General features: G+C 40.1%; 1 protein-coding gene across 3 annotated transcripts in view; it reads right to left on the bottom strand.

Annotated features, from left to right (window-relative positions):
- Positions 1–22332, bottom strand: part of PCDH7 (protocadherin 7) — a 410428-nt gene extending 388096 nt beyond the window's left edge. For 2 of the 3 annotated variants that reach the window (XM_007463737.1, XM_007463738.1), the window contains exon 1: positions 18157–21330. In XM_007463737.1, the coding sequence (XP_007463799.1) occupies positions 18157–21330 (3174 nt within the window). Of the gene's footprint in view, positions 1–11537; positions 12020–18156 lie in introns of those variants that run through there. The other variant, XM_007463739.1, reaches the window with a different exon arrangement.
- Between the last annotated feature and the right edge of the window lie 2053 nt (positions 22333–24385).

Raw genomic sequence — 24385 nt, 5'->3', positions numbered from 1 at the left:
AGGGGGAAATGCAGGCAATCATGAAAGTACAAAAAGATACAACTTCCTATCTATATTCCCTTAGCACTTTTATTTTTTTACTGTCTTTTGCCTTTGCTGAAAAAGTTCCTCCCCACCCCTTTTTTTTTTTCAATTATTCCATAAAAAGGCCCAGCAAGAAACCAGCTTAAATGATAAAAAAGAAATAAGCCAAATATTTTTTTGGACCCTTGAGCAAAACCCTTCATTTTTTTCCTTTTGTAAATTGAGACTTTCCTCTCTAGTTCTGAAGCATATTTTTTCCTCCTTTCTTCAATAACACATTTTTGCTTTTACTCAGAGTGATAAAATAATGTCTTCAATTCTCCTCCACAGGGGAGTGCTAGGAATAAAATGACAATACTATTATTTTTGGTAACAAGATAGTTTAAATTGTTTTAAACTAATTCTTCTAGGAAAATACTAAGCTTCAGCTTTGGCACCATTACTTCATTTCTGAATCTCCCTCCATCCTCCTTGAAGATAGTTTGTTTACTAACATAGAAATTACATTCATCAATATCCAATGTTTCACTGTTTGATTTTTACAGTTTATTACATTTCCCATGGAGTTTTGAATAAGTTGGAAAAATGAGATAGAGAAAAACCGAGGGATCTGTTCAACATCAGAGATCAAGACCAAAATAAACCTTATGAAAGCTGCATCTGTCTCTCTGCCAGGATTGTACCCACTAATGCAGAGGCACATTATATGGTAAGTCATGCTTTTAGATGTGAGGATCTGTCTGCATTTCAATGTCTTTGTATATGAACTAGATTGTGATGAATAATTTCTTTCTGATACTATTTTATATCAAAACAAAATTCACAGCTCAAGTGGCAGCCCTCTTCTAGTCCTTATTAATGCTAGAGATCAAAAGAGCAGCACACAGGTCAACTCTGAACACAAGATAAATTGCATAAGTGTGCATGACACAGTAATTAAGGACTAGAAGTGTGGCTGGATTTCCTTTGTTTAGGCTTCACACAAATCACTCTCATTTTCTTCACATGGCACCTCTGTAGCCTGAAACATAGAACTGAGAATTTCTGATGTAGAGAAATATATACAGACTATATAGATTACAGAAGTACTGTGTACAAATTGATTTTTTATTCACAAGCCATGTCTGTTCTTCCTTCACAGTGTGCATATGCTATCCCATTAACTGTAATGTTACATAGTGGGGACACCAAGCACTTTAAGTTCCTCAAGGTTCACATCATCCAATGACCTGCAAACAATATAGATACTGGAAAGCATAAGCATACAGTAAAACTAAATTCTTCGTTGAGCCACTTCTCAGGATAAACAGAGCAGTTACATGGCTTGTAAATGCTTATTTGCCATTAGGAGTTTCTGCCTTGTGCTCTGGCAACAACTGTTCTTGCTTTACAAAAGAACAGTCAAAAAGTTCAAAATTAATAGCAGTGAATTCTCAAGAACACATAAGCAAGTAATGTACTTTTATAACTTGCTTACTGTGGAAGGTAGGTATTCATACTATTTGCTGCTGGGGACTGAAAACAATTCCCACTTGCCTAAGTGGATTAAAAAAAAAAAAAAAACTTCACAAGGTGTATCCAGGAAACATTTTTCTAGAGTGACAGTAGTACAGACAGACTGAATTATGGATCTCATCAGGTCCTTACAATGTGGTTGTGCCCTATACATGGCATTCTTTGTCTTTTCTTCTCTTTTCCTCTTTCTGAAAGTGTACCAGTAACTACATTGAAGTGTACAGATTCATAACTAATTATCCCTTTTCAGACACTAAATTTGAATGAGCTTTCCAACTGAAACCAAATTGTTCCATCCCCTATTTTGCTCATACTCTAATGCTCCAGTAATTTTAGAATGTATGTTTGATGCTCACACTTAGTAGGCCAATAACTAACACTGATTAATTGCCAGAGCCCTTTGGCTTTAAATTGGTTGTTTCTAAGTGGGAGTTAAACTTTTAACCAAATGGTAAAGAGGTGATATATTGGGCTCTGTAAGAATTCAGGTGAGGTCTGGAGGGGATTATTAGTTGGGTTCCATACCAGTTTATCATACTTTCTTCCTATTAGTAGGAAATAACTGTGAAGCTGGCATTATTTTTAATACTTATTGTTAAGAAAAGAAAATTCCAGGGCTTTCCTGGTGGCGCAGTGGTTGAGAGTCCGCCTGCCAATGCAGGGGACGCGGGTTCATGCTCCGGTCCGGGAAGATCCCACATGCCGCGGAGAGGCTGGGCCCGTGAGCCGTGGCCGCTGAGCCTGCGCGTCCAGAGCCTGTGCTCCACAACGGGAGAGGCCACAACAGTGAGGGGCCCACGTACCGTGAAAAAAAAAAAAATTCCACAAATTGTTGACTGTGGAAATAGCCTCAAAAATTTGATTCACTAATTCTGAAGCTTAAAAATTTTAAATCATATAAATCATATACTAAGATCAATCCAGATCACAAGTGTATAGAGATATTGTATAACTGAATCCAGAGTTATATTACAAAGATTCATATTTTGAGACATCTACCTGTTGAGTAAACATCCTATAATAAAAAGTATCATCAACATGTTAGGAAAGCACTATCATAGCAAAAATGAGTACATTTATTGTCATAAAGAATCAACTTCAGATAGGCTTCACTGGTACTCATCTGAATTTTAAGTGATTAAAAATGTGCCTCATAAAGAAACATATATAATGTTTAAATAAAGAAATAGAATGATAATATGTTTTGAGAGAAAAAAAACTGTGAAATGATGTAGGTCATATTTTAATTGAATATTTAATAATGAGCACCTAATTTAAAGAAAACCAGAGTATGTTATAGGAAATCTTACAAGGAATTCACTTTCACCTTTTCTTGTAAATGTTCTGAATGATTAGGGGAAAAAAAAACAAAAATAAGAGAAAACATGTCTTTTCTTTTTAGTAAAAGGTAAAAAAAATGTATGATTTAAAAATCTTCTAAGTAAAATTTTATTCTCTATATAAAGGCATTTCCTATCCTAAATCAATTGACAATTCACAAAAATTAATGAATTTGTTTTCTCCTAGTTGTATTAATAACATACACCACAGATGATGAAAACTTAACAAAATGAAGAATATTAAAATAACAAAAAAAGGGAAAAATATATTTATGAGGTATTCCCCAAAGAACAGAATGGGTATAAGGAAAGAGGGAAGTGCTTACTAGTCTAATAACTATCTTCCGATCTTTTGATTTGCACTTTAAGGCTTAAGATGGCACTATTAAAAAAAAAAATTGGACTGAGTGACCTAATTTCAAGAACATAGTAAAAGGTATTAAAATAGTAAGGTTGAAATTTCACTGAAGCCTTTAAGAGAAGTCGAGTGAATTCAATTTCATCCTCACAGAACTAGTTGGCTGTAAAATAAATGTGTCCCCTCTACTTTGCATATGCACAGTGGTAGAGAGTATGGCCTCTGTAGCCAGACTGTCTGCACTTGAACCTCAGCTCTGATGCTTTGTAAATTGTGGGGCAATGAGCAAGTTACTCAACTCCACTGTGCAACACTCTCCTCATCTACAGAATGAAGACAATTACAGGTGTTCTTCATAGAGCTGTTGGACCTATTTAATAAGTTAATATATATAAAATATGTTGACCAGTGCGTAGAACATAGCATGCAGTATAAGTTTACCTATTATTTATGTATTATCCAACTATAATTGAATCTCCATGGGGGAAGACATGTGTGTCTGTTTTATTTTGCTGCTTCTCCAGTGCCTAAAACAACGCCTTGCATATAATCACATAATTGGCATAAGATAATCACTCATTGAGTATCTGCTCTCTGTAATGTTAACTGTATTACCTTTGTGTGTGTATTGTGTATTTATATGTATATATGCATATACATATCATACATACATATGCACATACATACACACAAACTAGTTTCTTATTAAAGAAACATTAAAACATTAAAGAAAAAGGCAAGAAATTTTTGGAACAAGGTAAATTTTAATGCTCCTGACCTAATAGTATGCGCATTGGTTTGGAAAAAAATCGGCATTACCATCTTTTGTCCTTAATCCGCTATAGAAAAGCCATCTCTCTATCTAAAATTGGTCCTTGTGTTCAACAGTTAAATACACCAAAAAGCAGATTTACATGCAATTTTTAAAAAAGCGAAACAAAACCTTTACATTCATGCCATACTTATTGCCATTTCCCTGAACAAAAGAACTGATTAACTTGCCATTTTTAATATAGGGGGTCAAATGCAAAATTAGCTCAGGAAGCTTAGAAAGGTACTCCTTAGGAAAGGTCTATTCAGCTGTTATACTCCGTTGCCTAGAAATTCTGACCAAAGGACAGAAAAGAAGTTTCTTTTCCTGACATTGATGAGTTAATCCTGTGTTATTACCCTAAAATATAACCACTTCCTACAGCCCACTGGATACATATATAGTTCCCAGGCTACTCATTACGTATTTTATCACATGACTCTTTAATTTTATTAAGAAAATAAAAAGGCACAGTGAAAAAAAAATCCTCGATATGTCTATGGATTTGTGTTGATGCAAAGTGTTGCATGCATACATAATAATAGTTGGTGAAGAGTCACTCAGAGTTTGGGACCAGCCTTGGTTACAGGTTTGGCAGTTTCCATATGCCAGGAGAAATCAAACCCATTGGATCTTTGTCAGACCAATTATGCCACTGTGTGTGAAAATCCACTGAGACTGTCCTTTGAAAAGAGGGATTATTAAGCCTACATTATTACTGTTTCAACTGACTCCCCCCACCCCTTAACTCCTATTCCTTTTCATTTGGACTTCAATGCTGAAAATATACTAGACATTTAAGACTAAATATTAACATCATCATTCTAAAAGACTACTGTTACATTTGTGGAACAATTTCTGGACTATTTTATACAAATATTGATTTTACATTAATTAATATACCTACATGCACTTATATTGGTTGGCAAAATTAAAATAACTAAGATGTTATTTAATATCACAAATCCCTGTGAAAACTGAAAATTGCAAAAAACATTCAAAGATGTGCATAAAAAGTTAGATATAATAAGCTAAACAATGAACTTCAAATTTTATGTACATGCATACATGTTATAGATTCATATTTTTTCACAAAAGCTATAGCAACTGTACCAATTTTTCATCAGTGCCAAGAACACATCTAAAGGGCTGCCTTTTGGAGCCAATCTGAAAAGGGAAAATGTTCTTTTAAAATGGAAAGTATACCTTCCTTCCTATGAATATACCAACTGTGGTGAATGACAAGCTCATGAAGAAACAATGGTCTATTCCAATGTGTTCTGCTCAGACCAAGAATAGAATCTGTTATGGAATGACTTGTGTCTCCCCAAAATTCATATGCTGAAGCCCTGACATCCAATGTGATTTACTTGGAATTAGGATCTTTATGGGGCTAATTATGGTTAAATTATATCAGAAGGGTAAGGCCCTAATCTGATAGAACTGGTGTCGTTAGAAGAAGGGAAAGGAACACAAGAGCTCTCTCTCTGTGAATGTGCTGGCATCTTGATCTGGGACTTCTAGCCACTAGAACTGTGAAAAAGAAATTTCTATGCTTTAAGGCACATAGTCCATGGTATTTTGTTATGGCAGCCCTTTTTGCTGAGGATACATTGCAAATATTGTGGACTAGAACGAAATGCACATAAAAGCCTAAATATTGATATATATATATATATATGCAAATTCAAATCTATCAAGACTACTATATCAATAATAATTCTCAGATTTGTAGAGAGAACTATGTCAGAGAAGAGTTGACTGCAGGTAGCTGAAGGCCCCTGTTTTACGTAAAGAGGATGGGACCTAAGAGGTTTTGTTTGATTTTATTCCCCAGTTACATGTGTCACATGGAAAAAATAATAGAACCTGCCTCCTGGAATTGTTAGGAGGAGTCAATGTTATAATGTGGTACACGTCGTTGTAGAGTGATTGGCACAGAATTAAAGCTCCATAAATGATCGCGCTTAATGTTAGAGGCCGGACATGAGAAGTGAAAGAAAAACTCCCAGGAAATACTGTATGGAAGAGGAAAGGACTGTTAAAAAGTAGTGAATTTTTTAAAGTATCAAAATGGATACAAACTATTTTAAGCCTTTCCTAAACTACTTGCTTTACAGCAATAAGCTATTTCTTCTCCTTTTTCCTATGGAGATGTCATAGGCTCTGAAACGACTTCAGACAAAACCCAGTGGCTATTGCTCTAAGGACAGCACACACCCTAGTTGCACCTTGATCGGGGATCAGCATAACTTTGAAGAAATCAACCAGGATAAGAGAACATCAGAGGCTTCAAACAAGTGATTGTGACAAAACAAACAAACAAAAACCCCTGAGAGACTGAAACCAAAAACCTTTTAAAAATAATGGATAGTGAAAATACCCCCAAAGTGTACAATAAATGCACTTTAAGAAGTGCTTAGAGAAATTCATGGATAAGGAGAAGTACTATCTTAAGTTTCCGTGGCATTTTACAAGTCCCAAACGTTTTATGTGACCCTCATAAACCCTGTCATGTAATCAGAGCAGGGGTTCTTATGTAAAATGACACCAGATGAGTTTGAGAGGCTTCAGGACTTGAAAGGACTTACATAGGGTACACTGGCCAGTTAGTGAGAAAGCCAGGGCAAGAAGGCAGATTTTCCTATAATCTTACTAGGCTTCAGTTTTCTATTTTGCCAGAGGCTGTCAAAAAGCAAACCAGTAAGCAGAAGTTAGGAATTTCAGGGGCTCTAAACCTCATGTTCTGTAGTCTTACCTACCCTCTGCAATCAGAATTGAAAAGGGGGAAGTGTTAAAAATTCAGGTTTCTTGGGATATAGTACAAACCTATTAGAACTCAATTTCTGAGAATGGAATTAAGTTAGGATAAGAAACAGCTACATGGCAATAATGTGGCAAGCATCAAGCATTTTGATTACAGTAATCTAATAATAATAGTAAGGAGAAGATGAGTCTATTGCCATGCAGTGGTTGGACTTTTTTTTCCCTTTCTTTTCTCCTTCTTTGTTTTTCCCTTTCTCCCAAAAGTACAGGGGTAGAAAATGAATGAAGACAGAGCACTTGGACCTGATACTCTAGGCTGAAAACAAAACCCAAACCAAAGCAAAACAACTAGTAGAAATGGGAGAAAGTAAATGTTTACTACTTTTTAACACCAGTCTTGCAATCATATCAAGCCTTGACACTTAGTGTCATCCTTCTGTTCACCAGGGCCCTGGGTCAAAATCAAGGCCACATATATTTGCTTTTGTTGGGATTGAATATTCTTTTCTGCTATAATCTCACCTTTCCTCCTGACTCCCAGCTGGAGTCCAAGACACTTGGTGCCTTAACAGAGATCTCAGTCTTCTAAACTACTGAAGGCTGTTCATTCTTCCTCATGGCTCTAATCAAAATCCCCATTTCTTAAGAACTATTGATCTTTGTGAGGTGCTGACCTAGTTATCTGCTTACAGCAATTTACACCCAGGTGTGCCCAAGACTGAACCAACTCCTTCAGAGGTCATTTGCAATTTACAAGAGGTGCCTCTTAGAATCTCTGGACTTCTAAGGAGTGCTTTTAATTTGCAAGGCATTTCTCAGCTTCTACCTCACTGCCCATCACTCCCCAGTAAGAGCATATTCTTTCTTCTAGACCTCTTTCCTGAGTACACCAAGTACACGTTTCTCTTTACAGATATGCTAGACTCTCATCTTTAAAAATGACTTCTCCTCAGGGGCAGTCAGAATGAAAATGGGGAAAAAAGGATCCATTATCAGTGAGCATAGGTTGGTACAGTGATTGAATAATACCTGCAGGACTATATAAATTGATGAATACAGAAACCCATGCACGCGTTTGGGTGTGTGTGTGTGTCCATTTTTCCTTGCAGATGAGGATCTCCATAAAAATCTTGAAAACGCATGTGTCTGCACACTTCTGCACAGCCCCTCAAAATATGTCAGAAGTCTGTTGTGTGACCAGTGCCTCCCTCACATGTTTGCTTTAGTTTTGTTTTATCTTTTTTAAGGGTTTGGTGTTTATAATACCACCAAGAAGAAGCGAGGAGGGGAAATCAGAGTATTATTCATTTGGTACAGAAACAAGTCATACATCCTGCAGAGAAGGCAGGGACTCTAGCCAACCTAGCAGGTAGTCTTCTATCAAGGAGACACCCACCCAGCAGGGAAAGAAAATAACAATTAGGAGTTCTTAGAGTCCAATATAAAAGGGCCATACCACAGTCTGGTGATCCCATGTGGATGGATTTTCAGTCTACCTAGCAATAAAGCCCAGGCCCTTTGTTCATTCATTTGTTCCACAAGTACTTTGGGGGTGTCTCCTATATGCTGAGAACTCTAGTAGGCACTGGGAATGCCACGACAGACAAGACAAACTTGGGGGCAGTCGCTCTGAGCTTCATGTATCCCTTGCCTTATGTATATTATTTTTGCACAGAGGATAAGGGCCTTATTTTAGCCATCATTTTAATTACAAAGCCTTGCATGGTGTATAAAAGATATCGCAAATCAATCTATTCTCTATAAAATAAATGGATAAAAAAAAGTCACACACATCCAAGAAAAGCGGTTTGCAAAGTTACAGATAGAAATTATTCCCAGAAAGCTATTTCAAACTGTGGGATTACTTCTGAAGGATCTCAGTTGTTTTTCTAGAGATAGGCTTAAAAATTAATTAAGATTAGAGTGATTTACCTAATTCTTGAGGTTTGTTTGTTTGTTTTTAACCACATATGGGGTTGTTGTTTACAAAGTAGGGTAATTAATTAGATCTCCAAATTATATCCACAACACTTTTTTTTTTTTTGGTAGTATAAAGTGTAGTTTGTGACTGGAAAAAGTTTGAAAAGCTGGGCCTTTTCTAATTCTTTTGGGAAGAATTTACCTGGGTAAGTCTAAAAATATAGTGTATTTGAAAGCACAAATTTCACCACCTTCCTCAAATGCTTTCAGTACTTTTGAATTCTGACTGGCTATTTCTTCAAAGACTTGATAAAGTTCTTAGCTAGTTCCATCAGAGTGCTGAAAAAGCTGTTCATTACTCTAGTTTGCTCACCTCAGAAATAATGGTGCTTTTTTTCACAGATTACGCTGAGAAGCAAACATGCATTCAATGCTTTGACCCTTAAGAAGCATAATGCAAATATAATCTATAATCTATCATTTTTCTGCTCTGTAATCTTCTTTATAAAACAGTAATTGCATGAGGACAGAGACTCTATCTTATTTTTCTTTGCATACCCAGTACCAGCTTATATTAATTGTGTTAAAAGAAAAAAACTTTATTTAAGCCAGTCTCTAACATTCTCATATTCCTCTTTATTTTTTTATTATTATTATTATTTTTTGCGGAATGCGGGCCTCTCACTGTTGTGGCCTCTCCCGTTGCGGAGCACAGGCTCCGGACACGCAGGCCCAGCAGCCATAGCTCACGGGCCTAGCCACTCCGCGGCATGTGGGATCTTCCCGGACCGGGGCACGAACCCGTGACCCCTGCATCGGCAGGCGGACTCTCAACCACTGCACCACTAGGGAAGCCCTCATATTCCTCTTTAGATTTTGTAATGGAGAAGGAAATATTGTCTTGTCGTTTTAAATAAAATGTCCAAATGCTGAAATATATAAGGTGGGTGGGTTGCTCTGAGTTTATCTCCAACTCTCCACAGACACCTCCCTACATGGTAAATTCCAGTAACTGAAAAGGAGACCTGAGGAGGAGGATGACATCTGGGAGCAAGGGGTTGGAGCAGAGAGAAATCTGGAAGTCTGTGCAGGGATAGGAACCAGTGGCGAAATGCTCAAAGATTTAAAAACAGAGGAATGATAACAGACTTCTCAAAAGCTTGTTGCTGTTGATTATTTTGATTCAGCTACAAAGCACACTAAAATCCTTGAGAGTGTTAGTAATTTTGTTGTTATGATTTATTATGTTTTTCTAATCATAACAGTAAAATAGCCACTGTTCCCTACCCCGAACAATCTAGAGGGATGGTTCTCAATCCTTTTCAACTGCTTCCACAATAAGACAAAGTTTTTACATAGCAACCAAAAGCAGGAAGACACACATGCAAACAAACACAACTGAAATAAAGATTGCACAAGACAATATTTACTCTTACTACGTGAATGGTGTACTTGAAATTTTTCTGCTTTATTTTGTATCTTTCTAATTGTGGTAGAAACTCACAAATTGATTCATGTCCCAATAGTGTTTTGCAACCCAAGTTTGCAAAATTCTGCCTTAGAATGGTCCTTGTGAAGGTATTCATAAATACCCCCTCCATGTGGTTACAGATTAATTTATCCCCAAATTCTGGACTTCTTTCTTTGGTCTTTTGGTCTGTAATTTGTTTTGAGTTGATGTGATTTGTTACAGGATTTAGTTTAAGTATATATCTAAGGAAGTTTACTACTTGGGATGAGGAAACATAATATTTCCTAGAAGCCAAAAGTGGAAAGAAGTTTTTTCACCCGTTTCTTACACTGGTCCTTGTGCTCAAAACAAAATGAGAGGTTGATGAAAATTAGGTTTTATTCAGGAATTTCACTATATTCTCAGTGATATTTCTGAAAATTTCTATTTTGCAAAGTTAAATAAACAGCTAATAAAATAAAAAGCCTGAAATACATGCACTGGTGATTTACATGGGTTAGTGTGCATTTCCTATCATTCCACATTTTAATGTTGTTCCAGTATATATTTACATTTCATAAAGGGCTTTTATATTGACAATAATTCAGCAAAAAATTCTCAAGAATCTTGAATTCTTAGTATTTCCAAACTTGGGGAAAACTTTAATAAGGCAGATGATATGATAAATATAAAATTATCAAAGTTTTCATATGGAACACTTATTTTTTAGCACATAAACACATACAACATAACAAATAGAGACATAAAAATATAAACAGAGAGAGTTAGAGGGACCATACAGAGAATTCTTGACTTACTTAGCAAATCACTATTTATACAACTAAACTTTGGCTACTTGCTTTTTCAAAAATATATAACGTGCTGAATTCTCAGAAGCTGCTTGAACTTATGTTATCTGACATCAAATAGAACAGCCTTCAGATAAATGTAGTCCATAAAAATAGGCAGCCACATATTCCTTCTGAATGTGACCACAGTGACTTCAGTGAATCTAACTTAAAGGTTCTAAATTTTCTTAAGGAATTTAATAACAACAGCAACACAAATCTTAAAAATTCTACAGATATTTTGGTCAGTATTTCAAGATTAAGGAAACACCAGTCCATTGGCAGCGCCTACGGTAAACACAAAATAAATCTCTCAAGTTTGTCTTACAGACAATAATTTTTATAAATATTGCTCCAAATCCTTGTATACACATGTGTGGGAGCAAACATGCACAGTGGCATTTAGAAATACACCCACACAATGCAAAGGAGACACCATCCTTCACTCTGACAGACCTATCTCCCTGATCTGGAAAAGGCTTTGATTATGTAAAACTTTAAAACTATTGATCAATTTAGGATTTTATTCAAAGTCATTTTTTAATGTATTATAGACAAAGACTTCATAGACTTAATTTTTCTTGGTTTACACAAAGCCAGTGTCTTAAAATCATTGTTGAAATACGCTTTTGGGGTCTTTTTTAAAAAAGACTTCACTGTTAAGTTCTGCTAACCACCACTCTGAGAAAGGAGTTCCTGGTGACTTAGACATCCATTAGTAGCACATTTCTTTATTAATACTGTTTCTTTTATACATTTATTTCATTACTATTTTTCCTTAAATGAGAAAAAAACAAAACAAGACAAAAAACCTTGAAAATCAGATGCACAACAAGTGGGACAAGCAGTGATTGGCTGACACCCCACGGCCAAGGGCAGGCTCCAGCAGGTTGCGAAGCAGCAAGGTCATCAGAGTATGGTGCATAATGGAGCATCATATTAGAGTGGAATTCAGCCAAACACAGTAATGTATGGATGCAGACGCATCTGAAAGAAGGAAAATAAAGATTTATGCAGGTCAAAAAAAAAATGCTATGAAGAAATTTCCCCAATGGCTTATGCCCAATTGGAATGCTGTGATGGAGGTTTTGGAACAGAGAAATTTTCATTTGCAAATTATGTGTTTGTAAATAATAAATATGTTCAGGGGGAAAAAAATTAACTTGTCAGATGAATCCTACTTGGAAGCTTTAATAGTTTTTTTGTTGTTGTTTTTACACAGCATTAGAGTTCAATAATCTGGAATTTAGTTCATCACTAAATTACAGAAAATAAACCTTTATTCCGCCTTTAAAACATTAATTCACCAGAAGTGATAATTAAGATTAGTTTTAGTGGCTTCAGCTCAGTTCTTCTTGGAATGTGATTTCTCCCACAACACTAATGCTAAATAAAGCACCGTGTAATGTTCTGAAAAATGGTCCCTGCTTTAGAAAAGATTCTAAGGGCTTTTAAAATAAATAAGAAAGAAAAGCAAAGCTGACTCAAGATATATATCTATATCTATATCTATAGATATATATAGATATAGATATAGATACACACACACACACACATATACAGATTCTACTATTTCTATAGAGTCATAGTAAATAAATGGATATACAGCCTTGCTAACAGCCTAGAAATTGGTTATATACAATTTAAACATAAAGCTCTAAACAATTATTATACTAAATTTTCTACATAACCTCCACTACCATCCTCTTTTAGGAAAAGAAATGATGTTAAAATGTCTGAAAGCATTGGGGGCTATGGTGAAGCAATGGTTTTGTTATATTATAGTTAGTTTTCAAAATAGTTCACATTTTATTTTTGAAATTAATAAATTCAATCTTTTATATTTTATCAACAGGTAAATTTAGAATCTAAAATGCTATACTGGTTAACTGCCTAACAACGAAGCAATTCAATTGAAAAATAGCAAAATGTCACATTCTTCCATAAATTTTCTAGAAAAAAAAATTAGAGGAAAAAATAGTTCAGAATTGTGTGTTAAGGATGCTAATAAAGTAAAGTGCATCTACAAAGTTGGCAAAATGCAAAGGAACATAGAGCCAAAGGAATCATCACTATTGATGGAAAAGGTAAAAAATTATCCCAATTAGAATGCATAGAAAGTTTCATAAATAATGTATAGAAAGCTTTATTCATTTCCATTACAAATATGTTTTTACTGAGGGTATACTAAATGCTAGGTAGAAGCTTATATCTACTGTCATTGTTCTGCTAAAATGAGAAATTCTCTCAACTGTTGAATATATGTTCTAAACCATATTAAGTTACTTTAATGTCCATCATCATTTGCTATCTTACATAAGAGGGAAATAACTATGAATTTCTTTTAATCTATCAAATTTTGATTATAGTTTCCCTGATAATTTTACAGATATAAACTAGAGCCTAAAGCAGAATTATATACTATTGTAAAGAAATCAGTTTTAATAGCCAAATATATAGCTATACATACATAATTAAACCTCAAGAGATTTCTGTCACTATTGAAATATATACAGAGAAAGAGAGAAATTCAATTTTTTTTCCTACAGGTAGCATGATTAAAAAAAAAAAGGACATTGGACTCTCTGCACTCCATGACTTGGACTCTAGTCCACATTATATCCCTGATAATCTTAACGATATCAATCAAATTAACTTTCATACTAGGCCTCAGTTTCATCTACAAAATGAGGGGGTTGGTTTGGTTGATATCTTTTAATTCTAAAATGTGATAACTCTAGTAATTTTAGATACAAACATTAAGCAATTGATTATGACATATGTCAGTTTTATATGTATTTAAGTTCAAATGTTTCCTACGTATCAATGTATGAATAACACAGGAAATAAAAGCCTAATGGAAACATAGTTGGTTTATATGGAAACATCTGTGTATGTATGTGTGAGAGAGAGAGAGAGATTATGATATATATTTACCACATGTGCATGCTTTTCGGCATAAGAGATATGTACTTACTCAAAGACAAAAGATAAGAAGAAAGAATGATTTTGCTATAGCTGTCCAGCTGCATGATTTACTTAGAATCCTGACTTAAATTGACTTTGTGGTCTTATGTCAAAGTCAGTAATTGACTTAGAAGTTTGGCGTAATATTCAAATGGTCATACCTGGACTTCAATAAAAATTTGTATATTCATTAGAGATCAAATCAGTGGATGACCCTTTCCTTGTTTCACAGACATCCAGAAAGCCAAGTATTGTTGCTTTAGTAGATACCTCCTGACTAAAGACACAGCCTAACTTTCATCAGTTATTAATCTCTTGCCTATGATTTCAGGTTGTATGTAACAAAAATCCCAACATATGGAGATTCACTGTGCCTCTTGAAAGTGTCCTTGGTCATAGACAGGAGAATCATATTGTAGAAGTTATTTTTATAGAATTAAAGCTGGAAGCTGTGGTTGGCATTTCCACTATAATACATATGGTGTAATATACATTCACAAATAAATTGATATTCAGTTTCCTCAGTGCTTAGAACTCTAATAGATGATGGCAAGTCATTATTTGTTTCCAAAATGGAAGTAATTAAAAACAATAATTTCTGCCATAATTTTACTAAGTATACAATGAATAGACTGAACACAGTTTGATCAATTAAAGGGAACTTTATTCAGATGGCATTCAGAAGTTCCTTAGGCAAGAGAAACTGTCACTGGAGTTAGTATGAATTTTTCTTGAGTATTTCAGTATCAGCTACAAATGGCTTTTTAAATTAATGTTTATTCAAGCTGTATCCTCTATATGCTTGCAGAAATAAAGTACCTTACTTTCCATTTACTAAATAAAATGAAATTCTTACTTGCCAGTTCATTATCTAAATAATATCATGGCAAGGATAAGCTCAAAAGAACTTGAAAATAATATACAAAGTGGGAACTTTACTTTTATATTGCCTATTAATCTTTTGGAATTATACTATTTTTAAGAAAATTGAAAAATACTTAACACATAGTAAAATAAACAGAAAAATAGAATGATTCTGCCTTCATTTCACAACTCAAAAGCACAGCTGAACTTCCAGTTCACAAAACTTTAACAGCCACCAAGACCAGGTTTACCAAGTAAAGGAAGAATGAAATGGAATGGTGTACACTTAATGCTGTCAATGATCCCCATTTTTCTCAACTAGACAGATTATTTAGTTGAGAACAAGGGCTTTTGTTTGAATTGCAAAGGTATGAACTATGAAAACCTGGGCTACTTAATCAGTTTTCCTAATGTGTGAATTTCAGAAATAATTCCGGCATCTCTGCAACACGTTATCTCCTAGATTCTGCCCAAGAGCAACTATAGAAGATTGATTTGAATGTCTCTAGAGCCTATGAAAACAAACCAAAAAGAAGGGGAGGGGGGTATTATTTACAAACTTTTATTTCTACAAAGCTGTTTAACTCATTGTAATGTAACCATTAAGAGGACTTAGGAGCAACACTTCATACCAATTCTCATGCAGATAAGAACACTGTAATAGACATCATTTCCATTATATCACAAGTAAAGAACTATGATAAGAAATTCAGGAAAAATATAAATAAAAAAACCGCTTTACGTCAGATAAAATCTCATATTTTTAATTAATCCCTACTGTAAGAAATTAGAAGACAGCAACCCTCAAGATTTTCTTTAGATAAATTTGGCATTAAAAGGGAGAAATTATAAGAAAATGCTGCATTCTTTATTTTATTTTATTTTTCAGTTTTAATCAAGGAAAATACATTTTGGCAATATTTGAAAACTAAACGTAATATCTTTTAAAAATAAATATAGAAAATCATCTATCTACATTACAACAAAAATGAGAACAAAAAAGATCCTGTTTATTATGTGAGATGTCTAAACAGAATGTAACTTTGTAAATGGATCCCTTGTCTCCTGACAGCAATATTGAGGAGATGAAGCATATCAATTACTATTACTAATTACATTAAGGGGAGTGTATTTCATTTGCCTTTCTTTCATTTTAGGTCAGCTATTTATTGTGGTTAAAACTTTATTCATCTTTTGAATGCCTAACAACACAGAAGTTTTTCAAAGTCACTTTTAGCAAAGTGCATGGTTTATTTCGATGGCTTTGTAGTTTTTCTCTTCTGGTATATGGATGTCTTTGCTGAGTTAAGAGACTAACACCATACATTAGTTTATTTATAAGCATATCACTTTGCCTTTTAAACAGGATGCCACAACAGTCTTGATATTGGCTGTTTTAAATATTCAAGAATATAGAGCTAACCCCATTTGATGAGCTAAATAAAGCTTAATGACAGCACAGAACATAGGAAGTGGTTGCATAAAGTATCAATAAATCTGCCACTTGATATGTCTACTCAAAATTTTAAGATTACATAATTTAGAATGCCACAGGACAAAAAATCCTATTAAGATGACAGTGGAGAAGTAAGTTTTCTGCAGAAAAATCTCTTCACATGCTTTTGCATAACACATTACCATTTTCTAAATAAATTTCTACAGATCTTTATTTGTGGGTGTTATTATAACTAACGTTATAAAAGTGCTGTTATTTTTAACTGGAATCGTCCTTGTTTACAAAACAGATGAAAGTACCAAAAACAAAACAAAAATCTTCTAGTTCCATGTAAAGCAATAACACAACAACAGATATACTCTCCACTTGCTATATTTCAGTTCAAAAGAAATAACTCAGGCTCACGTGCATGAAAAGACATCTTTTTGAAAGTCATTTAATTCAGTGTAGTTCAAACCTGTGTTTTCTTGGATTGCTTTGGTAACTGGATATAAAAGCATGTTGTCTTTCTCCTTATCCAAATACCTACAATAAACTACTATATATCAAAGACATTTCTTTAGAAAGTTGATTTTTTAAAATTATGACAATAAGAAATTAATATTTATCTCTTTTCTATATCTTTACTGAGCCCATCAATAACATCTTCAATGAGGCTATAAAATAACTTTTTTCTTTGCCTTAATTATTCTAAGATCTCACATTCCACATGCAAAACATATTTAATAGAAAAACTATTATTGGATATTAATTGACAGACATAAATGTGTTTCTTGAGATGTTCTGGTGGTAAGAAATATATGACGTTTTATTAGCAGAGTTGCTACAGCTTTAGACACAGAATTTTCCAAAAGATTTTTGTTGTGTGTCAAACTTTGATGGGCATGAAAAGTAAACTTTGTGAGTTATACACACACACACACACACACATATATATATATATTCCATGAGCAAAACTTTCAAAAATAAATTTTATATTTTTTGAAGTTCACCTCAGAATACACTTTTTTTTTACTGTTGCCACATTTCACTGAATAATAACTGTGTCAAATATTCCATAAAGCCTTTATAGTCTCAGTATATCACAATGCACATCAAAATATTCTTGCACACACTGCATCAAACATGAACATTTTTGTTGCTTGGCTTAAATAATAAATGGTTCATGTAATTTACTTTTGCCTATGAACTTTTATTACCAAATACAAATAATATAAAGGCCAACTGCATATCCTCATAGAAGCCTAATTGTATAGATACTTAAATAATAAAAATGTAGCTTTGCATGGTATTTGCGTATCATTAAATACTGTAAGTCAGCATTTTGTCAAAGTAGTCAGTTTTCCAATATCTCGGACTTAGTACTTCATTTGCATAAATCAGCATCTGCTGATATATATAACATAGCTAAAACTTTTATAGTGTCCAATTTGCATAGACAGCAGAAGTAACTTTAGAAATTTTGCCTTTGGATACAATTATCCACTTAGTAGCACAAAAGAAAATAATTTCAGGTTAAAACTAGCCATCCAAACAATACTTACATATTTATCTGGAAACAGAGAATGTAGAATGAATTAGGATTGTCAAGTACTAAGAGAAGTGTAAAACACTGCCTACAGTGTTTTCTTTAGTAACTTAGTAAACTCTGGTATAACATGCAAAATACAGTGGTGTACCTTTTGTACACGGCCTCTACTAAATAAATGGTGTATGAACTACACCAACACTGAATTCCTGCTATTAAAATTTTAACTAGTAGCTTTAAGAGAGAAGACAAAACTTTGCAGAAGATGCTCTGTTTCAGATACTTAAATATATTTGGGATGCATCTTACCTGTTTGCTGTACTTGTTATTGGTTTGACAGCTGTACTCAGAGCAGTGATCTGATCCAATTGAAATGTTGTCTCCTGCTCCCACAAATGTGTTAGCTGGTGGTAGATCTTGTACGGCCTGGTGTTTTTTTCCTGCAGTTGGTGACTGGGGGTGAAGCTGGACAGTAGGCAATGGGGAACTAGATTTGTAATGCCTGGCCAGGTCAGGACTGCCAGGCCCACCGTTAACTGATCGGTATCGGCCCATGCTTGGGCTGTCTGACAACTTCTCATTGACACTATCATACCTCTGTCCATTTGGTTTAGAAGCTTCTACAGTGACAATGCTGCTGTAGAGAGGCTGCTTAGATTTTTTGTTTCTCTTGTCCTTTTTAGGCTTTTTAGATTTGTCATGCTGTTGCGGTGTAAAAAAGTCTTCGTGATCTTTTTTGCCGGCTTCATAGCCATTTTTATTTTTGGACCGGCAGTATCTTGCCATCACTACAATTAAGATGATTAGAATCACCGTCATAATTCCAGCAACAACCCCAATGACAATACTGAGTCTCTGTTTACTTATTTCATAGCTTGGGTCACCGGCTATATCCTGGGTGAGTGGGGTGTGCAAACTTCTGGCTATCTGGGAGTCAATCACACTTGCATTAGAAACACTTTCATTGACAAACACATGCACCAGAGTCGTGGTAGACTGGGAAGGCTGCCCACTATCATTCACTTGCACCACCAATCTGTGCAAGCCATAATGCTTTTGGGTGAGTTTTCCCACTAAGGAAACCACACCACTGGTGGAATCAATCTCAAACAGCTTGAAGGGATTCCCTCCCACAATGCTGTAGTTAAGGTCTGCATTGATGCCATCATCGCTGTCTGTTGCCAACACCGTAGCTACTACTGTCCTGACATTACTTGAAGGTGGCAGTAAAGTGTAGGAAACATTTCTGGGAAGGGTAACTGTGGGGGCATTGTCATTCTCATCCATCACAAAGAGAGAGACTGTAGCTGTTGCGGATCTGGGAGGATCTCCCCCATCCACAGCCTTGACTCTGAATGTGTATGTGGTCTGATGTTCCCGGTCAAAAGACATTGTGGAGTAAATGGTCCCCGTGTCATTTTCAATGGAAAAAATGTTACTGTTCTCCTCTATGTAAAGACTCATCTCTGCATTGCGCCCCTTGTCAGCATCCATCACTGTGACCATTCCCACGGGACTGTTGGGCTGCAAATTTTCTTTCACATAAAAGGTAAAGACGTCCTGCATAAACTTAGGGTCATTGTCATTCTTGTCAGCCACCTGCACAATCACTGTGGTGCTGCCCTGTAGCACCGGGATGCCTTTGTCTTTGGCGTTAACTTTAAACTCATACCTGTCAGTCTGCTCGCGGTCCAGCACCGTATTGACGAGGATGTCCCCAGAATCGGGGTCGATGGCAAAGATCCCCATCACGGAAGAGTCCAGCGAGTAGGCGATTTCAGCGTTTTTCCCGCTGTCTGCGTCTGTCGCCAGCACCGTGGCTACCCTCTCGCCAGGGATGTTGTTCTCGGGAAAGTATACCTCCACCACCGACTGACCGAAGACGGGCGGGTTGTCATTGGTGTCTCCCACCTTGACAATCAGGGAGTTGTTGCTGGAGAGGCTGGGACTGCCCGAGTCCACCGCCACTATGACCACGTTGAACTCCCGGGTGGTCTCATAGTCCAAAGGGGCCGAGGTGTGCAGGAAATACTTTTTCTTGTTTTGGTCGCCTTCTGTGTCACTGGCCGGCTTGAGTTGGAAGGGCACATCGCCCACCACGGTGCAGGTGACCACTCCGTTCTCGCCTTGGTCTCGGTCAGACACCTGTACCAGGGCGATGGGGGTGTCGACCAGAACGTCCTCGGCCACGTTGGCCACCCCGTCCTTTAGTGGGATACGCCCGATCTTGCGGATTTCAATGGACGGCACATTGTCGTTCTCGTCCTTGATATTAAGGACCACCGTGGCCTTGTCGGTCTTGGGGGGCTGCCCGCGATCGCGGGCCATGACGGTGAAGCGCAGCTGGTTCACTTCCTCGCGGTCGATACGGTGCAGGACACTGAGCCAGCCGGACGTCTCGTCGAGGCGCAGCAGGCGCCGCACGGACTCGGTAGCCGCCCCGAACACGTACTCGATCTGCCCGTTGACCCCCACGTCCAGGTCGGCGGCACGCAGCTGCAGGATGGGGGTCCCCGGGGCGCTGTTCTCCGCCAGATCAGCCTCGTACACGCTCTTCTCGAAGCGGGGACTGTTGTCGTTCACGTCTGTGATGAGCACCCGCAGGATGGCCTGGGAGGAGCGAGGCGGGTCGCCACCGTCGCGTACACGCAGGGTCAACTCGTAGGAGTCTCGCTGTTCGCGGTCCAGCGCCCCCTTCACGATCAGCTGCGGCTGCTTTTCGCCATCCGGGGTGTCGGCCACCTGCAGTTCGAACACGCTGCTGCGGCCGCCGGTGCTGGTCCCGCCGCCGCCCTCTGGCGCGTCCAGCCGCCTCTTGGAACCACCCGGGCCGCCGCCGCTCGCGCCGTTCCCGCCGCCCCCGGGGTAGGGGGCGCTGTCTGCAGGCCCGGCGCGCCGGCCCTCGCCGCCGCCGCTGCCGCCCCCGGGCTCCTGGAGCAGCTCGTAGCGTTCGATGCCGTTGCGGCCGAAATCACGGTCGGTGGCAGTGGGCAGCAGGTAGAGAGTGCCCACTGGCCGGTTCTCCTCCACCGTGAGCGTGAGCACAGGCGACGGGAAGGTGGGCGTGTTGTCGTTGATGTCGAGCACGATGACCCGACCCTCGAACAGGTCCACCCAGCTCTGCGAGGGCCCGATCACCGACACCTCGAAGTCCAGGAAGCACTCGTTTTCGTCGAAGATCATCTGACACTGGGGTAGCTTCTCGCGGTCGATGCGCCGCTCACTGGTACTCAGCTCGCCGGTGAGGTTGTCGATCTTCAGGTACTCCGAGCCCGACTCGAGGCTGAAAGTCACCTCACCGGAGCCGGTCACGATGCCCAAGTCCGAAGCGACGTTGCCGATGCGGACGTCTGCTGGGCCCTCCTCGGCCAGTCGGTACCGGAGGAGTTGCTTGGCGGCCGCCAGGCTTACCGAGAGCGGTAAGAGGAGACAGCAGCCCAGGCACCAGGCGCGCGCCCATCCCATGGTCCGCATCCTCAGCATCTTCTCCTGCTGCTGCTGCTACTGCTCCTTCTAATCACGGCCCCCTAGGCGCCCCCCTCCTCCGGGGCCGGTCTCCTGCCCTCTTCCCAGTCCTCTCCCCTCTCTGTGAAGGGAAGAAGCGAGAGGGAGAAAAGGGAGGGGGCAAGAGCAACGTCCAGAGTCGGCCAGGGGGTACCAGCGATAGATCCTTCTTTTTTTTCCTCCTGCTTCCTCCTAAAGTTATTGTTTCATAATTCATGCAATGGGTGCTAATCGCCCGCTCGCCAGCCGCCGTTCAGTCGCAGTACTCACAGTTCACGGGACACTGAGCGCCGCGGACTCGGAGCCCCCGCCCCCGCCCCCGCAGAGTCATCACCGCAACGCGCAGAGGATCCCGGGCTCCCGTCCCCGCTCTGTCGGATGGGGCAGGAACCGGTCTGTCAGGCCGGCGGTGGAGCCTGGAAGCAGCGGGGAGCGAGCCTGCAACCTCCCCCGCCTGCCAACCCCGCTCGTCTTTGCTGCTACTCGAGTTGCGTCCAATTCACGTTCCAGTCACTCACTCCAGACCCAGCTTCTGCTCCGGCTGACCAGGCAAACGTGAGTCGCTTCCTGCACGAGGTGCTAGGGCTAGCAACAAGCCAATCTCAACTCCGACTCCGCTCAGGCAGCGGGGGAGCCTGTCAACAGATCCAGAATGAAAAATCCCGGCAGGTCGCTTCGGGCACCGTGCAGTGGAGACGACACGAGTCACACAGCGGTCCGCTTCAGGGTTCCCCCCGCGCGTGGAAGAGCAGCCCGAGCCATCTTCAGGGACGCCCAGATAGTCAGTCCCTTCTCACCCCAGAGAGCTCGGGTTTCTCTTTTTTTCTTAACAACTCTGCGCAAGGTCATTAGTCACGAAGCCGCCGCCTGAAACCGCAGCAGCCTTTCGCCCGCGAGGGTGAAGGCTGAGGAGTGCGCACCGCGCGGCGCCCAAGTTTGGGTTCGCAGCCGCAGAGTCTGTGCCTTTCCTCACCTGCATTCGGCCCGCAAGTCAGAGCACTGGGATCTGCAGCGCTGTGCGCGATTCAGGGAGGAGATTGCAGCCTCCCTCTCTCCCCGCTCTCTCTCGATCCCTCCCCTCCCTCCCTCTCTCCTCCTCCTCTCTCCTCCCTCCTCTCCCTTCCCCTTTCCCCTTCTCCCACTCCTCTCTCCTGCACGCTCCCTTCTCCTTTCTCCCAGTCCCAATGAAGGCAACTCGAGCTGAACTTGATCCCTATGCAGTTCAAAGGTGAGCAAACCAGGCTCGGTGCGCTGGCGAGGTTGGCCTGGCGAAAGACCCCAGCCGGGCTCTCGCAACGGCAGTTAACAAAGATGCCCAATTCTGTCCGGATTTCCGAAGAAAAGCAAAAGGCATGGGGGGTGGGGGGGGGTGGAGTCAGAGGCAGCTGCCAAGTAGCTTTAAAAAAAGAAAGAAAGAAAAAATCCAGTTTGCCAAGGGGACAAAAAGTGCCAGTCTGTTGTTGCCTCGGAAGTGCCCTGGCACGGCGGGTGAATTCCGCAGTTGTCTCATCCCCTTCGGTCTGGAGAGTGGTGCGGCCGCTCTCTCCGCCCCTTTGGCTGCCACGGCTCAAAGGCACTCAGTGGCAAGCGGGAAGCTCCCGCTCGCTAGCCGCGAGCCGGAAACCCGCAAGTTTGCCCAAAGTGGTGGTTGCTGCTGGGAGCTCACTGCCTCGCTCGCGGCTCAAGCCTGTCCCTGACGCTGCTGCTGCTGCTGCTGCTGCGGCGGCGGCGGCAGTAGCAGCGGAGCCGCGGAAACTACACACTAGCAGTGAAGGAGGGAGGAGTACCGGGGGGAGGGAGACAGGAGGGAGCAGTAGCCAGCCGCCCCGTTCCGGAAAGCCCAGCTTCAGCTCCGGGGGCCACTCCAAGTGTGCACAACCCCATCAAGTCCCCCCATAAGCCAAAGCTTGCCCCTCTCCCTCCCCGGCGAGTGCAGCCGCTGCGTTCTGGGGGGAACTTGCTTTCCCTCCCTGGGGCTGGTAAATTTCCTCCTCGCTCTGACTAATGCCGAGTGTGTGTGTAAGAGCGCCGGGAGTGTGTCAGCAAACGTTTCTCCTTCTCCCCCTTCTCAGATGATGTTCCCCACCTCCCGAAGTGTCTCTGGTTCGCGAATTAGCATCTTGGTTAAGGCTTGGTCAGCTGTGGCTTCGGGGACCCCGCGTGCACCCAGGGAGCCACGCTGGTGTTCTGAGAAACCATGATGGGCTGCAGGGTTAAGAGAGAACAGCGAACTCCAGAGAGTGGTAGAGGGATCCTTTTTTGGGAGCGCAGAGTTAGGAGGGCTGGGGTTGGGGGGGGGCGCGGCTGTCTTTGTTTAAATGCTTGGCATCCCTGTCGTCGCGCTTGCTTACGGGGGTAGACCGTGTGTGTGCGCGCGCTTGGGTAATAAACACATGTTGGAAGCCTCGATATTATTTTCTGAGCAGAAAACTGCAGCCTTTAGTAACTGGCAAAGTGTAGCGTCACCTATCTGGATAAAAGGGAAATAAACTTTAATGGCAACTTTGTGTACCTAAGTGTCCCTAGTTCCTTTCCTCTCCTTCTTTTGACTTTGTGCCACTTGATCGTACATGGTATTCCCCCACGCGAGGCTTCCCCAGTTTTCAGTCACGGCCACCGCAGCCCGCCTCATCGGATCTCAATTCTGGTCGTGTTTTCTGAAGTGCAGCCAGTTACTCTTCATTTATTTCAGCGGCTGTTAAACAAGGGGGCCCAGCCAGGATGGGGGGGGCGGTTTGAGGTGGGCAGGAGATATTTGGAGAGAATTCTTTCCACCTCAAAAAAGAAAAGGAGCTACTGCTAGGTTTTGGTTGGTCCTCAGCTGGTCTGCACAATTTATAGGCATTGAAGGGCCTCCTCTTAAAGGAAAATTTAAAGCGAAAAGAAGCAAAGAGAAAGAAAGCCGTCCAGAGTGGGTACTCTGCTTTTACGAGACCTATGTGAGGCGGCAGAATGATTTAAAGAAGACAAACACCAATAAAGTCTACGAGCAGTTGTAGCGCGCGGATGTTTAGGCGGGTGCAGCCAGCAGGAA

This window comes from Lipotes vexillifer, unplaced genomic scaffold (genome assembly GCF_000442215.2).
Source record: "Lipotes vexillifer unplaced genomic scaffold, Lipotes_vexillifer_v1.1 scaffold347, whole genome shotgun sequence".
NCBI classification, from domain to species: domain Eukaryota; kingdom Metazoa; phylum Chordata; class Mammalia; order Artiodactyla; family Lipotidae; genus Lipotes; species Lipotes vexillifer.
The sequence above is the reverse complement of the archived record's forward strand: the minus strand, read 5'-3'. Positions and strand labels throughout refer to the sequence as shown.